This window comes from Parasteatoda tepidariorum, chromosome 11 (assembly GCF_982258835.1).
Source record: "Parasteatoda tepidariorum strain Cologne lab strain chromosome 11, Ptep-v5.0, whole genome shotgun sequence".
NCBI lineage: Eukaryota > Metazoa > Arthropoda > Arachnida > Araneae > Theridiidae > Parasteatoda > Parasteatoda tepidariorum.
In genome coordinates, this window is record NC_141765.1 from 10,290,676 (window position 1) to 10,309,661 (window position 18,986).

At 32.0% G+C, this 18,986-nt stretch overlaps 1 protein-coding gene across 6 annotated transcripts in view; it reads right to left on the bottom strand.

The window, feature by feature from the left end:
* The window catches only part of LOC107437280 (tyrosine-protein phosphatase 69D), a 485,726-nt gene that overhangs the window by 43,623 nt on the left and 423,117 nt on the right, over positions 1–18,986 (bottom strand). For all 6 annotated transcript variants that reach the window (XM_087154666.1, XM_071187583.2, XM_087154665.1 and 3 more), the window contains exons 16-21: positions 17,592–17,682; positions 16,848–16,924; positions 15,592–15,726; positions 15,347–15,475; positions 11,747–11,901; positions 8,498–8,633 (exon numbers count right to left, since the gene is read on the bottom strand). In XM_087154666.1, the coding sequence (XP_087010792.1) occupies positions 8,498–8,633; positions 11,747–11,901; positions 15,347–15,475; positions 15,592–15,726; positions 16,848–16,924; positions 17,592–17,682 (723 nt within the window). The remainder of the gene's footprint in view (positions 1–8,497; positions 8,634–11,746; positions 11,902–15,346; positions 15,476–15,591; positions 15,727–16,847; positions 16,925–17,591; positions 17,683–18,986) is intronic.

Here is an 18,986-nt window from a genome sequence, read left to right on the forward strand (position 1 = left end):
TAGTTTTTAGTGTTCCAAAGGAGAAAAAATACAAATTTGGGGCAAAGCTATCAAACGCGATGGGAAAAAAAAGAACTCGAAAATTGTTTGCAACATCTGCATTATACTATTGTTAAGACGATTTTACAGTAACTAACTTATTTATAATTTAATTTTATAAGATTGTTTTTCTGATTGATAAGCTTCTCTGATTGAATAATTCATTAAACTGAATTAAAATGTTTATGAAATGTTGTTCAGATCACTTTCTTTCTTTTTTTTCATTCTTTAAAATGAAAGGATTTTATTCTTAGTGGAAAGTGGTGTACAGGTTAAAATAATTTTATTTAAAAAAAAATTATGAAAGTTAAAATAAAAAATAATAGGGGTTTAGCATTATTTACATTTCTTCAAAAAAAGAAATAAATGAAAAAATAAGTAAAAAAAAAATTCTAGAAAATATTTTAGATGTTAATAATAAAAAAGAATTTTTTAAAATTTTTTTATTTACCTAAAAACTTGAAATTTCAGGTCACATACCATGCATTTCATTCCCTCTAATTGGGATCAACTCATTAAATAAAAACAGTTCAAACTTTTATATATAGACAAATATAAATAAAAATGAATCAGTATAAATAAAAAGAAATGAATTTATTTCAAAAGTTATTAAAAAAATAGTTTCGACATTGATTTTTTCATTTCTCAATGAAACTGATATACACTAATGTATATTTAAACTATATGTATGACATAAACATGAAATAAAAACAATTTTTTTCAAAAATGCAATTAAAATTAAAACGCCTTTGTAACACTTTTCTCCATAGAAAGCTTTGGTTTAACTCCTCCCCTTCGCTGACTTACTATACTTTGTCGTCATAGCAAACCCCGCCTCATTTTGTGTCACGTGAAGTTAGTTTTGTTTTAGGCTAATTTTAAGTTAAGTTTTTTTAAAATTCGGGTCAGTTTTTTAAATTCTGAATTGATTTTCGGGAGTTTTAAGATATAGACTATCTAAAATAATCAACATTTTGCGATTACCCGATTCATGCAGGTTCCTCATTATATCGGCCTGCCGATATAAAATTCAATTTCAGAAGAAAATGTGATAAAATGAAAAGAATCCACTTTGCCTTGTGACGATCACTAGATGCTGTTAGCCATTCCTTATATTTTTCATCAAGTGTCCGTAAATTATTAAAAACACACTTTCCTGGCATTTCTAACAATTTCACATATGAATGAAGTATCAAAGCTACCATGTGTGCTATCAGAAAAATTGAATTCCTCGAATCCTATGGATGTAGAAGGTCATTGCAGGTCTTCAGCTGATAAAGTATCTAAATACTGTCCAAAATTAAGTAAAGACCTCTACCCACCTGCAGTATCACGCTCCCCTCTCCCCACACTAAATTTTTTTCTTTCAGAATGATCCAGAAAGAAAGAATATTTTAATGAAAAAAATTAATAATAAAATTAAAAAAAAAAACAAAACAATAAGGGTGTTGTATCTGCACGGTTTTGTAGAGCCATCTAGAAGAGGGAGAGAGAGTGTGTGTGTGGAAGGAGCTACAAAAAAGCTCTCTTCCAAATATTAATAAATAAATATTGTGCAAAATTACAGTTCGCTTATTTCTGTTTATTGAGCGAGTACATATTTACCTGAGCGTCGACATTGGTCCGCTCACCAGGAGGAAAAATCAGCAAAATTAAAATAATTAACAAAAAGAGTTTCGTTTCTAATTCCAAGAGATCACCATTGTGACAGTGTTTCGAGAAATCTGTGGATTAGTGATTTCCCATTCAAAGTAGGATTGTTTTGATTTTTTAATGAAATACTTTAATTTACAATGTTTAAGAATTGTAAAAAAGATGATTTAAGGCTTATTGCCTGTGAACTAGATCTAGAGATTAGTGATGATATGACTGTGGTAAATTTAATTGATATAATTAAAAGTTGTGAAAAATATAAAACTGACTCTGAAACTGTAAGTGATCTTGTAAGTTTAATAATAGAAGAGCGCAAGTCTGAAGACTCAAAACAATTAAAGTTAGACAATTTAAAGCTCAAGAGAGCAAAAACTGAATTAGAAATTGTACGTATTCGTGCTGAGCCAAAAGAGAATAATATAGAGCTACTCGAATCTAATAATTCCCTAGATTCTTTGATTAAGAGTATTAGAACATTGACCATTAAAGTGCCGAGTAAACCCGAAAATTGGGGATTATTTTTTAATTCGTTAGAACGAGCATTTATAGTTAAGTGTGTGCCAGATAAATATAAATCTGAGATTCTTCTTAATCTGCTTGGTGAAAGATCATCTAATATTATCACATATATAAGTGATGATGATCTTAATAATTATGAAAAAGTAAAAGAAATAGTACTTAGAGAATTTCAGCCAACGGCTCAATCCTGTCTGGACAATTTCAAAACAACCACACGACAGTTAAATGAAACATACGTTCAGTTCGCGTCACGTTTAACATCTAGTTGGGAGTACTATTTAAAATTAAGAAATGTGACGGATTTTAAAACATTAAGTCAGCCAATAATTTCAGATAAACTCTTCCAAACATTGGACAGGGAAACCGCTACTTATATAAGTGTAAAACAATCAGACACCTGGTTTGAACCAATTAAACTAGGAAAGGAAATAGATTTATTTATGACATCTCGCGGAAAATCTTTAACTAAGAGCTCTTATAATAAAAGTCATAATGAAAGAAATACATCTAAAACCTTTTTGTCTGATGTAAGAGTTCGAAGTGCATTTTACGTAATGAAAATCACCCCCTTTATATGTGTTCTACTTATAAGAAATTATCTGGGAATGAGAAAATACAATTTGTTAAAGACAATGAATTTTGTTTTAATTGTCTTGGTAAACATAAAGTCATGTCTTGCAAATCAAAATATTCTTGTGCAAAATGTGGTAAAAGGCATCATATTTCATTACACTTTAATCGAGAACATAATTATTCAGCGCAATCTAAAATAAGAGAGGAGAACATTATGAATTCAGAATTGAATGAAAAACAAAATGATAGAGGAAATCCCCCCCTCTCCACTTGCTTCTGAATTTACACCTGCAGCATGCGAAGAGCAAAACACAGGCGCCAATATCTTTTCGGCCACGAGTAGTTATGTCTGGAATAAAAACAAAACACTTCTTTTGAGTACTGCAATTTGTTATTTACGTGATTCTTATGTAAATGAGAGTGAAGTTCGTGTTTTATTAGATTCGGAATAAGTAAATTCCGAATTCCATAAGTAAAGAATTACCAATTTCATAAGTAAAGAATGTGCAGATCGCCTACAATTGAGAAAGAATAAAATAAACATAGTAGTGTCTGGGTTGAATGATTCAGCTATTTCTGTTAGGTCTCAAGTTTGTGCTAATTTAGATCTAAATTTATTAGTTGTTCCTAGAATTACGGATCTCACGCCCTCAAAGAAAGTAAACAAGTGTATGGAAGGGTTAGAAAACATTAACTTAGCTGATGAGTATTTTCACATTCCGCAGAGAGTTGATTTATTAATTGGTGCGGAATCCTTTTTCGAGCTAATAAAACCTGGGCAAATTTACTCTCCTAACTCGAATTTAATCTTACAAAATTCTGAGTTTGGTTATTTAGTTAGTGGAAGCATATCAAATATGGAGGATAATAAAATCCAGTGTGGGTGAGTTAAAGAAACTCTTGATTTAGAACAAACTGTTAGAAGTTTTTGGGAGATAGAAAATATCGAAACTGAAATAATTTAGAGTAAAGAAAAAATTATTTGTGAAGAACATTTTAAAAACTGTGCTAGAAATTCTGAGGGACAGTACATAGTAAAGATGCCTTTAAAAGAGGATCCTAAGCATTTGGGAAAATCTAAAGAGTTTGCGTTGAAAAAATTAAATCTGATATGGAGACGTTTAGTTAAGGAGCCAAATTATTTATCTTTATATAAAGATTTCCTTCATGAATATTTAGAGATGGGACACATGTCAGAAATTTCGGATGATGAGGAGGAAGAAGCCACTTACTACATTCCCCATTTAGGAGTTTACCGTCCCGATAGGCAATCAACTGTCTTAAGAGTTGTTTTTAATGCGGGTTATCCTACCTCAGCTGGTAATTCCTTAAATTCTTTGCAATTAAATGGAGGCATGGTTCAGAGTGATTTATTTTCCATCATGACAAGGTTCTGTAAATATGTCTATGCCTTCACAGCAGACATAAAGAAAATGTACAGAATGATCTTAATTCACTAAAGGCAAAGAAAATTGCAGTGTATTCTTTGGAAAGAAAAAGAGAAAGGACCTGTCAAAACCTACGAGTTGAATACCGTCACTTACGGTACGGTGTGTGCACCATTTCTAGCAACTCGTACATTAAAGCAAATAGCTATTGATGAAGGAGAAAATTATCCTCTTGCTGCTCCAGTCATTGAAAATGATTTTTATATCGATGATGTGTTGACCGGCTCTGATAATTTAGCACTGCAAAGGAACTTAAAAATCAGTTAATTGGTATTTTTGGAAATGCTGGCATGCAACTCCACAAATGGCATAGCAACTGCGCAGCGTTAGTTTCTGATGGTGAAGAAATATATAATTTTATTAACTGTGCTTTTACTCAAGTGCTAGGAGTTTCCTGGAGTCCGAAGAAAGATAGTCTTTATTTTAAAGTTACCTGTAGTGCATCACATAGAAAAGACTCGAGAGTTACGAAGCGCTGTGTCTTATCCACAATTGCACGCCTTTTCGACCCCCTTGGACCAGTAGTGTCAAAAGCAAAGATATTTCTGCAACAGCTATGGTTTTTAAAACTGGACTGGCATGAAGAACTACCTGAGAAACAAATCCAAGAGTGGAAGAAGTTTGTCGAAGCTTTAGAGAGTGTTAACAACATGGAATTTGATACCTGTATACTTACAGAGGGAGCTGACATGATTGAAATTCATGGATTCGCCGACGCGTCAGAGGTTGCTTACGGTGCTGTTGTTTACTGTGTGTTAAAAATGGTCAAGCAGTGACAATCAAATTGATTGCTAGCAAAAGTCATGTATCACCTTTGAAAAGAGTAACAATCCCAAGACTACAACTTTGTGCCTCACTGCTTCTAGCCAAATTAGTGAAAAAAGTGATAATAGCTCTCGATTTGCCTATATCCATTATCTACTTATGGAGTGATAGCATGATTGTGCTTGCTTGGATACGTAAGGAGTCATTTCTACTTAAGACTTTCGTTGCCTATCGTGTATCCCAGGTTCAAGACTTAACTAACATTGACAATTGGAGATATGTACCATCAACTGAGAACCCTGCAGACATTATCTCCAGAGGTCTCGATCTTGATAAACTTTCACAATGTAGATTGTGGTTTGAAGGACCAAATTTCTTGCGTAATAGTGAATATCCAAATAGAGACATTCCATCCAGAGTTATTGAAGATGAATTTTCTAATGATTTTAAACCATCTAGTGACTTCAGTTGTTTTATTAGTAATAATAGTAATTTTCTTGATAATTTTCTGGAAGTTAGTAATAATTATAGTAAACTCATTCGTGCATTAAGTTTTGTATATAGGTTCATCGATAATTGTCGGAGCACTTATGACACATCAATTGGGTCTTTGTCTCCAGATGAACTCAAAAGAGCTGAACTGAAATTGGTAAGTTTAGCACAGAAATGGGAGTTCAGCAAGGAAATTAAAGATTTAGAAATTACAGGTGAAGTTTAAAAGCAGAGTAAGGTAAGAAGTTTATGTCCTTTCATTGATGAAGAAGGTCTCTTAAGAGTAGGTGGACGTTTGGCCAATAGTAATTTGTGCTTTGACAAAAAAATTCCTATTATTGTTACCAGAAAAACATAAATTAACAAAGTTGATAATTATTAGTAATCATATTAAGAATTTACATGTTGGACCTCAAACATTATTCTTTATTATAAGGCAAAGATTTTGGCCAATCAATGGCAGATCTATTTGTAGAAAAGTAGTTCGTGAGTGTTTGTCGTGCTTTAAATCTAAAACAATAACTAGTGATCAACTTATGGGTGATCTACCCAAAAGTCGTGTGAGTCAAAACTTTCCATTTGCCATTTCAGGTGTGGACTTTTGCGGTCCATTTGCAACTAAATACAAGAACCAACGGAAAGGTTCTATAAAATTAGCATTTTTCAAAAAATTTATGTCGCGATTTTTGTATGTTTTGTCACAAAAGTGATTCATTTGGAGCTTGTGACAGAGTTGAGCTCTCAAGCTTTCATAGCAACATTAAAGAGATTTTTTTCTTGAGAGGAAAATGCAGTATTCTGTACTCAGATAATGCGACTAATTTTGTTGGGAGTAATAATGAGTTACAACGATTATTTAGTTAATTAAAAATCCTGATAAGAGTTTATGTTATTATATGAGTCATGAAAATATCAAATGGAAATTTTTGCCACCAAGGAGTCCGAATTTTGGAGGGCTCTGGGAAGCTGGAGTGACATCCTTCAAATATCATCTGAAAAGAGTAGTGGGTGATAAAAAATTAACTTATGAAGAATTTTTGAGTGTGACTACTCAAATTGAGTCCGTTTTAAACTCAAGACCGCTTACCCCGTTATCTTCAGATGCCAATGATTTGAGAGTTCTCACTCCAGGCCATTTCCTGATTGGAAGACTGTTCACATCAATTGTTGAACCAGATGTAACCAATGTATCTGATAATAGGTAGAGTTTATGGCACAAAACCACTAAATTCGCGCAATTAATATGGAAAAAGTGGCACAAAGATTATTTGTCAACTTTGCAACAAAGGTCGAAATGGTACATCGATAAACAAAACATTAAAACTGTATATATGGTTTTGATGAAGGAAGATAATTTGGCTATATGTAATTTTCCAATTGGTAGAATTGTGGAGGTCTTTCCAGGAAAGGATGGCAGAGTTCGTGTTTGTAGTATTAAAACAAACAAAGGAATCTTTAAAAGGCCCATTTCCAAGATTTACTTATTGCCAATTGAATGAATATTTTTTTAAAACTTTATATTACTTTTCATAATCATGTAAAATTTATTGTGTAATAGTAATTGTTAGTATAGTAATAGTTGTGTAATTGTTGATTGTTAAAACAATGCAACGTCCGGCGGTATGTATCCGCACAGTTTTGTAGCGCCATCTAGAAAAACTTGTAAAAAAGAGAGAATGTGTGTGTGGAAGGAGAGCCGTAAAGAGCAACAAAAAAAGCTCTCTTCCAAATATTAATAAATGAATATATTGTGCAAAATTACAGTCCGCTTATTTCTGTTTATTGAGCGAGTACATATTTACCTGAGCGTCGACAGGTGTGTTTTCTTCCACTTGCTTGTAATCCCTACCCTCACATTTAAAATGTTCTACCCTCGATCCAGGGTCTCATTCTAGGTGAAAGACGTACTTTTTAATTGTGGATGTTTTCCTAAGATAAAAAAATTGTTCCAACCAACTAGTGATACTAGAAATTAAGGACTTTTAAGAACCTTGAATCAAAATTAAGTACTTTTAAGGGCCCTTAATTTTCAAAATAAAAACTAAGCAGTTTTTAAGGACCGTGGGAACCCTGTTACTCAATCCACTCGATTAGCGACGATCCCACAGTGAATCCGCGCTGTCCTGACAATTGTTTTTTCATTAGTTATTAGAACGGATTTTCACTTGGTTTTTAAAATCTCAATGTTTTAATATGATATTATTTCCCTCTTCAAATTTTGAATCGCGCACTCAATTATTGACAATTTACCGACAAACCCACGTGGATTTACGATCGTCTTTTCGTCAGCTACTGCAGCCAATTTTCATAGTTTTTTAATGCTACATCATCACACACAGGAAATTTTGAATCTTGCATTTGTAAAATCAGTTTTTGATGCATTCGATTTGTGATGAATTATTTTACTTTCTATGTGGTTTTGTCGATTGCATCTAAACACTCTGGGATTTCCACATAGTTTTTTAAAATTTTGAATTTGTTTTTGTGTCCAATTCGCAGATTCCAAATCACACTTTTGAATAATCAGTTAATCTCTCCCTTTAGTCCTGACAATTTCCTCTCAAATTTGCATTTTTTCAAAAATGTGAAATTTTTCGACACTCTGAAGCTGAGTGTGTGATTCTTGGTGAATGTCTTTTTATGAAAGAGGCGAGAAAAAAATATGTGATTTTTTTTTTCTTGATGTAGAGAAATGATGAATTTTATTTCTGTGATATTCAATTTTTTCCCATTACAGCAGAAATCGGATTAAAATCGTACAAAGGAAGGTTGAGTAAAAATTATTAAGAAGTGCAAACTAGAGGAGGTTTCTCAAATTTTTTGTGACATTCAACATAATAGTACATAAATATTCCCTTTTATTTTTTAAAGAAGGTTTGATATAATATTTTAATTAAAAGACTTCAAATATGTGAACATTAAATATATGAAACATTGGACAATAATCACAAATTTTCTAATAAACAAACTCAAAACATTTTATAATAAACTAACAAAAAGCAGCTTACAAGTGACTGGACCAGAAAATTTCGCTGATGTCTTAAAGTACTAACATGAGCAAATACATCTATACGCCCTTCTTCTTCTAACTGTTGTAATAAGCTATCAATAGCTACAAAAGTACCAGTGCGACCTACGCCAGCACTAAAATAAATAATGATCAAAAGATAATTATAAAAATAATTTAAATGACAATATTCCAGAAGAAAAATTATGCTTTTTAAAATTTTTAATAACAAATATAAAAAAATAACACTATTAGTTTCACAAAATCTTAACTACACACATGGGTAAAGCATACCCAAGTGAATTTTAGGATCATAAAAAACTTATGTACAGTATTTATCCGAACTTTCTATTTGTAATGGTAAAATAACTTTGAAAGATCTCTAACAATATTATAAAACTTGCCTGTTTGCTTGTCTGATGCAGTGACATCAGCTAAATTTGTAATAGTAAGAAAAACAGGATGGTTGGAAAAAATAAATAGGAATGACAGAAGAAATCATTCACTTTAGCCTAATGACATTACCCATTTTATGATTTTTAGGTTAAAATATACAAAATAACTACTCAAAAATAACTAATTCATTAATAAGATTAGAACAAGATATAACCAAAGAAATATCGGTTTTATTATTAGCAGTTTATGAATGCATTTTCTTATTACATTGTTCTGTTAAAAATTAATCTAGAGTTCTAGCCACTAGCATCAGAATGAAGAGCAGTGATAAGTTTTTATGGAAGTTTAGTGATAAGTTTTTTGCGGCGCTTTCTTTAATTCTCATTGAAGCAATTCTCAAATTACGGAATCTCTATCCATATTCCATGACTCTGAAATCATCCATTTCCTTCCAATACCCATTTATTTAAAGAATAAATTTTTGTAAATATTTAAAAACATATTTTCTCAAAAAAATTGTTAAAGGCTTTCCTTTTATATCAGATTCAGCACAAGACAACACATGTGTGAAGATTGATTACTCGTTAATGGATGCTACAACAGTGTTTTTTTTTTTTGTTGTTCATAGTTGGCTCATTAGCGAGCAGTCAAATTCAATAGATAACTCTCTTAAGGTTTCTGATTTGGTAATTCTTTAGATTTGAGCCCCTCAATACAGTCAAGATGTCTTATAACAAGAATGAAGAGATCACAATAGTTACTCAATATAACTAAAGCCTTGTAAAAAACGAGTTGGTAAGAAATCATATAAATTCATACATACCTACTAAATTATGAATATAGTACTTAACTTTATTTTTAATTTCCATACAGTAAAAAAAAAGTTAAAGTTAATTTGCTTTGAACTGTCTTATTTTTCACCAGATAAGACTCATGGCCCGAAAAACATTATCATCTGCACATCTAGTTTTAAAAAAGTGAGTATTCAAAAACCTTTACATACATTGACAGTGGTTCTGCTTAAAATTCTTCACATTCGTTAATATCATCATCGCTTTCATTATTTATTTAATCTCATTTTTGCTGCATTTTTTGCAACTACCTAACCAATTCTATTAATTTAACTTCAACAAAGATGAGTAACTACCAATGCTTAGATTATCGAATGATAATCTGGATTGTGGGGGGAATTAAAGCAGGCCAGTCTCAAATCCAGATTTGTAGAGAATTAAATTTAATGCCTAATGTAGAGAGCAATTTATGGAAACAATATCAGGATTCCGGATTTGTCAAAAAGAACATAGAGAAAAGATTTCCTATGTTCTTTTCGACATAGATTTGGGAAAGAAGAGAAAGCTAAGCCAAGAGCCACAACAGCCAACAAAAATCGGTATTTGTTGATTATAGGAAGCACAAAAAAAATAATAAAATGCTGCAGCTTCACAGCCCTCTTGTGACCTCAATGCGGCCGCAGGAAGACAAGTTTAAATGGTTACTGTTTCCAGATGGCTTCATGAGAAAGAGCTGTTTGCAAAAAGACCTACTGTTTGCATCTCGCTGAGTTCTGCCAACAGAACAGTCAGTTTAGGGATCAGTGCAGAAATCATAGAGATTGGAGCATGGATTAATGGGCCAATGTCTTATTCACTGATGAATTTCGTTTTAGCCTGACCACTGACTCTCGAGGTATTTCCCTATGAGGAGAATCAGTGACTGACTACCTGCCCTCTAATGTCCGAGAAATCTATCATTATCGGGGCCGAGGTTTGCAGGTCTAGGCGGCCATAATGCTGGACTCCCGCACACCCCTCTATGACTCTGAAAGATATACTGCAATTGGATATAGGTGTGCTTGGTATCTTGGAGTCCTAGGTTTATCTTTTCAGAGGTGCAGTGGGTCCTGTTTTTTCTTTTTAATGGATGACAATGCGACACCACAAGGAGCACTTCCGGTTAACCATTTTCTGGAAAACGAAGATATTTGCTGGATGGATTGGTCAGCCAGATCTCCAGACATCAGTACTATGTACATACCTGGGATGCTTTGGGGAGGGCAATTGCAACATGTAACACTCCTTCAAGGACTATCAAGTGTCGGAAAACAGCATTACTGAATGAGTGGGAAAAACTGCCAAGGGAACTCCTAAACTGCCTTATTTTCAGTATGAAATCATCGTGTGAAACCTGCATATCTGTACAAGGGGGCCATACCTCTATTAAACCAATTTTTAACCAAATTCTGTAACCACTTTTTGATACTATCCGATTCTGAGGAATGCTACACATGACCATGCATGTGTATTATAACTGTTGAATGGTTATTATTTGTGTATTATACCAATTCTCTTAATTTTGGACACTAGTGTAAATATAGGTGTGCCTTTTTATTTAGGAAAATAAGGACAATTAAATCAAAATACAACATTATTAATAGTTAGATTGATTCTAAAATTAGTATAAAATTAAAATAAATAATATGACAACAATTATTTTTAAGAAAAATTAATGCAAAATTTCTTACTTATTTATTTTATTAAATTTTATATGACTTAAATTCATTTTATTATTTATTGTTAAACCATTCTAATGGCCAATTTCAGTTCCTTCGAGTTTCCTGGAAGAAATATGTTTCTTCCAGATGAAAGGTTAACCTTGATTTAAATGCAACTTTACAAAAAAGTTACTGAAAAATGCGATTTATTTAATATTTAAGACTTGTGTTCTTAGAAAAAAAATAAAGTATCAAATTGTATGAGCATAAAAAATGAAGTTTTAATTGAAAGTTGAAAAAAAATTGCTTGAAGTTTGAAAAAATTAAAGGAAACATTTTTTTTTAAAAAGAAAAAATACGAACCTACAATGAACAAGAAGTGGTCCCCGATCTGAACAGTAGTGTTCATTTACACGTTTAATAAAACGCAAAAGCCAAGATGGTTGTTCAGGAGCCAGAAAATCTTTCCAAAGAACAAAATGAAAGTGTAAAATTTCCCTCTCTTCGGTCAGGCCATCCTATAAAATGTTTGTTGAAAGAATTAAAATAACTGGATCATTACCGACAACAAAAAGAAAAACAAATTGAGTAATTACCTTAAATAAAAGGTTGAGGTGTAAGAAACAGTCACTGACTCACATTCAGTTATAAACAAGGTCATTTTTGTAGAAATCAGGAGAAGTTTTTCATAAAATATCACTTCATATAATTCAGTTCTAATTTATGCACATTGGGGAATCCTTCCAACAATATGGCAATTTCAAATTAATAAAAAACTGCTTATTATTAAGTAAACACCTATAAATATTTTAATTTTACATTGCAGAAAAACCAACTTGACTTATGGTTCTTTCTCATTATATAGAAAGTTTACATGTAAACAGATCCGAATCTTATTTGTGACATTACAAGTTAAGTCAAACCAAAGCAATGAAAAAAGTATAATGCCTTGAGTTAACAAAATATCAGAAACAAAAATCGTTCTTACTTTTAAAACGAAAAATTTGATGCTAAAAATCGCAATTAAATTGTTTAAAAATGCCACAGTTTTAGAACAAAAATGTAGGAATAACGATCGTTAAAAAAATACTTAGTCATAATACAAATGCTGATAAGAAGAATACTCGGGTGGTGACCGGATGAGAAAGAATAGTCCGAATAAAGCTCATGCATATCGTAAAAGGCGACTAAAATTGACACCCAGCATCCAGGGGTATAACCGGGCACCCTGCCCCTGGGGATTATATCAGGGGACTGGTCCTCCAGGTTGGGGGTTGGGCATGGGGCCAACTACCCCACCCTGTAAAAGACCCCAGTTCAGAAACCTCAACAATGTGCATATACCGGCTCTGTTCTACCCAGATGACTCAGCATGGAAAAGGACTCGAGATTTAGTACATGGAACGACTATAAGCTAGACGTCCTTGCAATTCAGTAAATCAGATGGTTGGGGAAATGAATTTTGGAAAAAAAGGAAAGCAGAGTATATTACAGCTGCCATGACAAATCACACCATTTTGGTGTCGGTTTCATTGTGAACAAAAGACTCAGTAGGGCGTCATTGACTTTCAGGCTATAAGTATGAGACTCTGTAAATTAAGACTGAAAGGAAGGCATTACAACATAACCCCGATTTGTACTCATGCACCGACTGAAGAGAAAGATGATGTGGAAAAGGATGTATTTTACGACCTGTTGATGAAGAGCTATAATTCCTGCCCTCCACAGGACATGAAGATGGTAATTGGGGACTTCAATGCTAAGATCGGCAGGGAAGGATTTATTAGAACCTACGCTGGTGGTGAAAGCCTTCACTTCGATACTAACGGAAACGGACAGAGACTTTTTAACTTTGCTGTCTGAGAAAATCTGTTCGTCACAAGCACGGGGTTCCCACATAGAGATATACACAAGTATACTTGGCGGTCCCCTGATGGGTTAACTCTTAACCAAATAGATCATATACTTGTGGACATGAGACACCGCAGCAATGTGATGGACGTGAGAAGTTTTAGAGGAGAGAATGTCGACACAGACCATGTCCTTGTGATTTACAAAGTCAGACTCCAATTATGTAAGAATTTCTATCACAGGAGAGAAATCAGAGATTTTAAACCTGACATTTCTAAATTAAATGATCAAAACGTTCTTAAAGAATATGAAATTAAATTATCTATCTGCCCCATCTTTAAAAAAGGAGACCAACTTGAATGTTGTAACTACAGAGGCATTACCCTACTCAATATGGCATATAAAATCTTCTCCAATATTCTTTTTGCTAGACTCCAGCCTTTTGCCGATTAAGTGGTTTGAAACTACCAATGTGGATTTAGAGCTCAAATGTCCACCATTCACCAAATCCACACTCTAAGACAAATCCTGGAAAAAACTAAAGAATATAACATCAAGACTTTTTACTTATTTATAGACTTCAAGGCTGCCTATGATAGCATCAAGAGGGATAATCTGCTTGAGGCAATGAATGAGTTCGGTATACCTGCAAAGCTTGTTAACCTCACCGGCACTACACTCAATAATGTGAGATGCAGGTTTAAATTTAAAAACCATCTTTCTGAACCCTTTGTAACTGAAAGAGGCTTGCGTCAGGGTCATTCCCTTGCTTGCCTACCTTTTAACATTGCTTTGGAGAAATGTATCCGAGATAGTGGATCAGACCGAAAAGGCACTCTCTGGAATAGGTCTCTTCAAGTTTGGTCAAGTTTCTGGATACATGTTACTTATCGAAAATGGCTGTCCTTATTCAGAGTATTATTTGTAATATATTTTCCACTAATACATAATTTAAAACGGTACTTATGTGCATAGATATATATATATAAAAATACAAGTAGTAATGACATCAATCATTATGTCAGTTCTCTTGTTCTTATTTAAGTGTAGCATTGCTTTTTTTTAATTATATTTTTTATATAACTATCATTGAACAGCCGACCCAATTTTATGGGTTTACGACTACCAATGTTCAACTCCGTAGCCTTGTAATTTTGAACCCAATCCTGAATCCTCCTGGATCGAGCATTGGGAGAAATTTGCCTTCGTTAAGGACTTTTTGATGGAGCTAACCCGCATTTGCGTTACACGGAGAGGGAGACCACGAGAACCTCCCACGGTTAGCCTGACGACAAGGGGACTCTAACCCATGATCTGTCTATCACTGAGGAAATTTCACGTCAGCACTGTGGTTGGTGCAAGCTGGATGCGGAATTCGTATAGACTGGGATTCGAACCCGGTTCGCCTCATTGGAAGGCGAACGCTCTATCCCCTGTGCCATCGTGGCTCTGTAGCATTGCTTTGAAAAAATTGGTCTAGCATTCTCTGAATTGAGAGAATATTATGGTATTCATGTATACTCACAATACAATGACCTCATATTATAATGCCCACTTTTGTTTGAACTAAAGGTTAATATTTCGAGCTTCAACTGGATATGACTCAAGATATTGCACTTTTATAGAATCGAGACAATTAATCAAATCAATTATTTTTAAAACAGGTCACCTATTGTGGATTTCCTATGAAGATAGCCCGTTTTTGAACTCTGTGATTATTAACCACACAACCATTGATCCAAACACTCTACGTGTAGTATTTTTCTGCAAACTTGAATCCCAATATCCGAATAATGAAAAAAATATTAATTTAACATACACATTAATAAGAATTTTTTTCAATAATATAACTTTGTGTACTTTTTAACAGCTTAATTTTATGATGAGACCAAAGTACCTCCCAATGAAATTGAAAAATTTCTTATCTGGACAAAATAAACTTCAAACTCTACATCATTTTCATGCAATAGGAACAATGGGTCCATACGATTAAACAGAAAACTTTTATATTGAACAAGAGTAATAAAAAAAATATTAATTGCATGCATATGTAACTAATTAATATGAACACTCTTCAAAAGCTTTTTGTTGAAGTTTTATGTTGCTTTGTACCTTTGTGAAATCTACTTGGAATCTTCGGACAATATAGTCAGAATACCTTTTGGTGCTCACTAATGATATTACAAACATTTTTTCGATTTCTTTCGGACAACTTTCACTCCAATACTGAGCACATTTCACCTGAAAATATTAGAAACCAAAATTGATTTTTTTAAACTTTAGAGTAATAAAATATGTTGATCAAAAGATGCAAATTTTATTAAACAAATACTCATAATCCTAAATGGTATTTTTACCTGCCCATGTTCTTCTATTCCAGTAAGCATTACGACTACAGTGACACGATGTTCCCATAACATTCTCCAAAAATCAAAAACTGTTCTATCTAATGGACCTTGCGCGCAAATAAACATTTTTCGGTTTTTGTATCCCTGATAAATAAATAATCTTAATTTAATACATTATTTCAGTAAATAGTCATGATTAAAACTTCATGTAATAACATTTAATTCACTAAAAATTAATTATTTTATAAGAAACCTTGTTAAAGCAGAATTGAATATGTACGTCAAATACAAGAATAGGATAAATAACGTTTTACTGAGACATATTTTGATGAAAATTGTTACATTATTTTAATGGATGTTAGATGTAATTTAATGGATGTTAGAATCCCATTACTCTTTTCTTTTAACATTTTTGCAATAGTAAATCAGAAGATTGTTCAAAATATCGTACATTCATCAAAACATTTGCACACAACTAGTATGACATCTTTTGGGGGAGAGAATTAAAGGCTCTGAGTAATAAATGCTGAAAATTACAAAGAGTTAGATCTGTTTAAAGATCACTAGAGAAAGATAGTTTTTATTTCATTTTACTTTATTTTATTACTAGATAAAACTAACAACATTGTACCAGTAAAATGAGGAAAATCAGCAACTTTGAGGAGTTTGCAAATAATTGCATTGAACAATCAGCAATAAAATTCTGAGAAGTTGATTGAGGCTTCTTATTTGAATTCTCACAGAATGCAATTTAGTTGAATAGTCTTTTTCAAGTATGGAATTTTACAAGAGGATTTTATAATAAAATATGCTAGAAAAAATACTCATTAAAAAAATACTGTTACGTTACTCTTAGCACTTCTTGAGGCTTAATTATGAATAAAAGCAAAACGAGAAAAATAAATTGTTAATTAATTTAATTTTGTTAATTTATTTAATGTTGAATTTTGTCTACTTGGATTTCTTTGGAGAAAATGGTATGTTTAGTCAAGCAAATTAAGGTTTAATTTCTGTTTTTTTCTTTTTTTGTAAGCATACAGGTTTGTAGATGTAAGTATTTGAAAAAACTCCCATTTGTTCACACATATATTATATGATTAAATAATTTTTAATTTCAAAGGATGACTGAAAAATACAAAATTTAAATGGGTAAAACTTGGAATAAGAATATAAATGAACTAAATAAGATTAACTCAATTATTCAATACCTAAACAATTACTAAATAAGATTAATTACTAAAATTACTTAATATGAAACTACTCACTTCTATAAAATTAGCATTTATATAATCTGAACCAGCAACTCCATCTATTAAAGGAAGTCTAACTCTTGTTTGGTCATCTAAAAAAATGAACATATTGCTATATAAAGCTTGCAAATTACAACAAAACTGTATCCAAAGCTATATACAAAGAAACCTCAGTTGAGTCAGCATTCTTGAGACTGAAAAAATTGTCCCCTAATGAGAGTTGTCCAATTATGAGATGGGTACACTAATATTGAAGGGTGTTTTTAGAATAATTGCAAAGATATATAAATAATTAAATAATCTTTAATAACTATTTACATTGATTTTTATTAAAATTAACAAAATTATAATGTTTACAGTAAAAAAATAGACAAAGAAATTTGATATACATACATTCCTTTGTACTATATTTATCTATTTGAAAAGAAAGATATGAAAGAATTTTTTTTTAAGCGGCTGCAATTTAACATATCTTCATGGTGTATTTTTAAAATCATTTAGCATTTTTACACCAATTTCATCATTTTTGGATAGCTAAAAATAAGTTTACACTCCTAATATTTCCCGCTTGATAGGAAACATAGCAATACCTCCTTGAAGGTAAAACTTCTGTAATACATAGAAATGCATTGTAAGAGGTCTGTAATGTGAGGTTTCATTGTACTTCAATTCTGCTGAATATTTAACAATATAAACACACATAATATATATTCTTGAAAAGATATTTTTATAGAAAAAAGAATTTATCCTACTACTTACAGGCTTTAATGTCAGGATATCGGTTTTTGCTCAAATTTTCAGGAGCATCTGAAGCATGAGTTGTTCTATCCTTAAAACTGTCAGGAAGAGCCTGAAAAAGAATGAAACATTAATGACCTTTGAATTGAAATTTCTCAGTGTAAATTTATGAGATCTAAGCCTTATTCAAAAGTAATTTTATTTCAAAAGAATGAGCTTCAATAAACATTTATTAAAGCTTAGTAATCAATAAAAAAAATTTGTCAATGAGAATTTAAATTCTAATATTTCTCTGCACTGACTTTAAGTGCAAAAATAATTCTTTAGAAGGTTTTAAGAAATAAAAATAAGAAATATTTCTTTGACAATTTACAACTAATTTAAATACTATGCGGTTAATAAAATTATGCGATTAAAATTTGCTTTTAAAGCCAGATCATAAGAAAGATCCTAGTCTTTTCCAAGACCATAAGACGAATAATAATTTCTAAAACTTTCATTTAATTATGACATTACTGAATAAAAAAAACTTAATAGACCAGAGCAATAAAAGTTATAATTTCAAAATAGTACTAAACTTAGATAACCCTACAGGTAGTTGAGTAGAGCGATAAAAATAAAAAATCATTGCAAATAACTTTTGATCTAACTATCACATCTTCATGTACTAGAACTCAATTTTAATAGTTGGAGGGGGTGACTTCAAATATGTTAATTATTTAGTGAATACAATATTTTGTTACAAAATCACACACAAAATTTTTTTTCTAAACTAATATATCCTTTTCCTGCCAGGGATTTGAATTTCTGACCCTCAAAATATAGGTGGTAGTTAGAATCTGGGAAATTTGACCCCAATAGAATAGGAGAGTAGTCTAAAGTTTGGACTTCTTAATGTTAATTTTACTTTTTGTGTATTTCTCCCTATCTCAGGAATTTTTGAAGTTAAATGAAAAACTTTCCCATACAATTATAAAATTCATTTAGCCAAAGATGATGCAAAAATAACTTTTAATAATTATTTTATTCAATAATAGCAAAAAAATTGAATTTTAAGGTATACAAATTATTATATCACTTTAAAAAAAATGTAATTTTAAATACAGTGTAACGTCCCATATCCGGACGTCCCTTTTCCGGAAGGGTCGATTTCCCGGACACTTTTTAACAATCAAAATAAACAAACATTTCTTCATCTTCCCCTCTAATTTAAAAAAAAAAAAAAAAACGAAGTCTTGACAGGTTTTTCCCCTTTTCAGCTTCTAGAGATCTATGCATTGAACCCATAAATCAACAGAAAAGAGAACAGAAGATCTACTAAGACCATGACGCTCCTCCTCTGGAATGCAGAAAAGGGGAGAGGGGGAGATTTGTTTTCAAAAGAGCACAACTGAGTCCCCTCCCTCCCCATTCTTT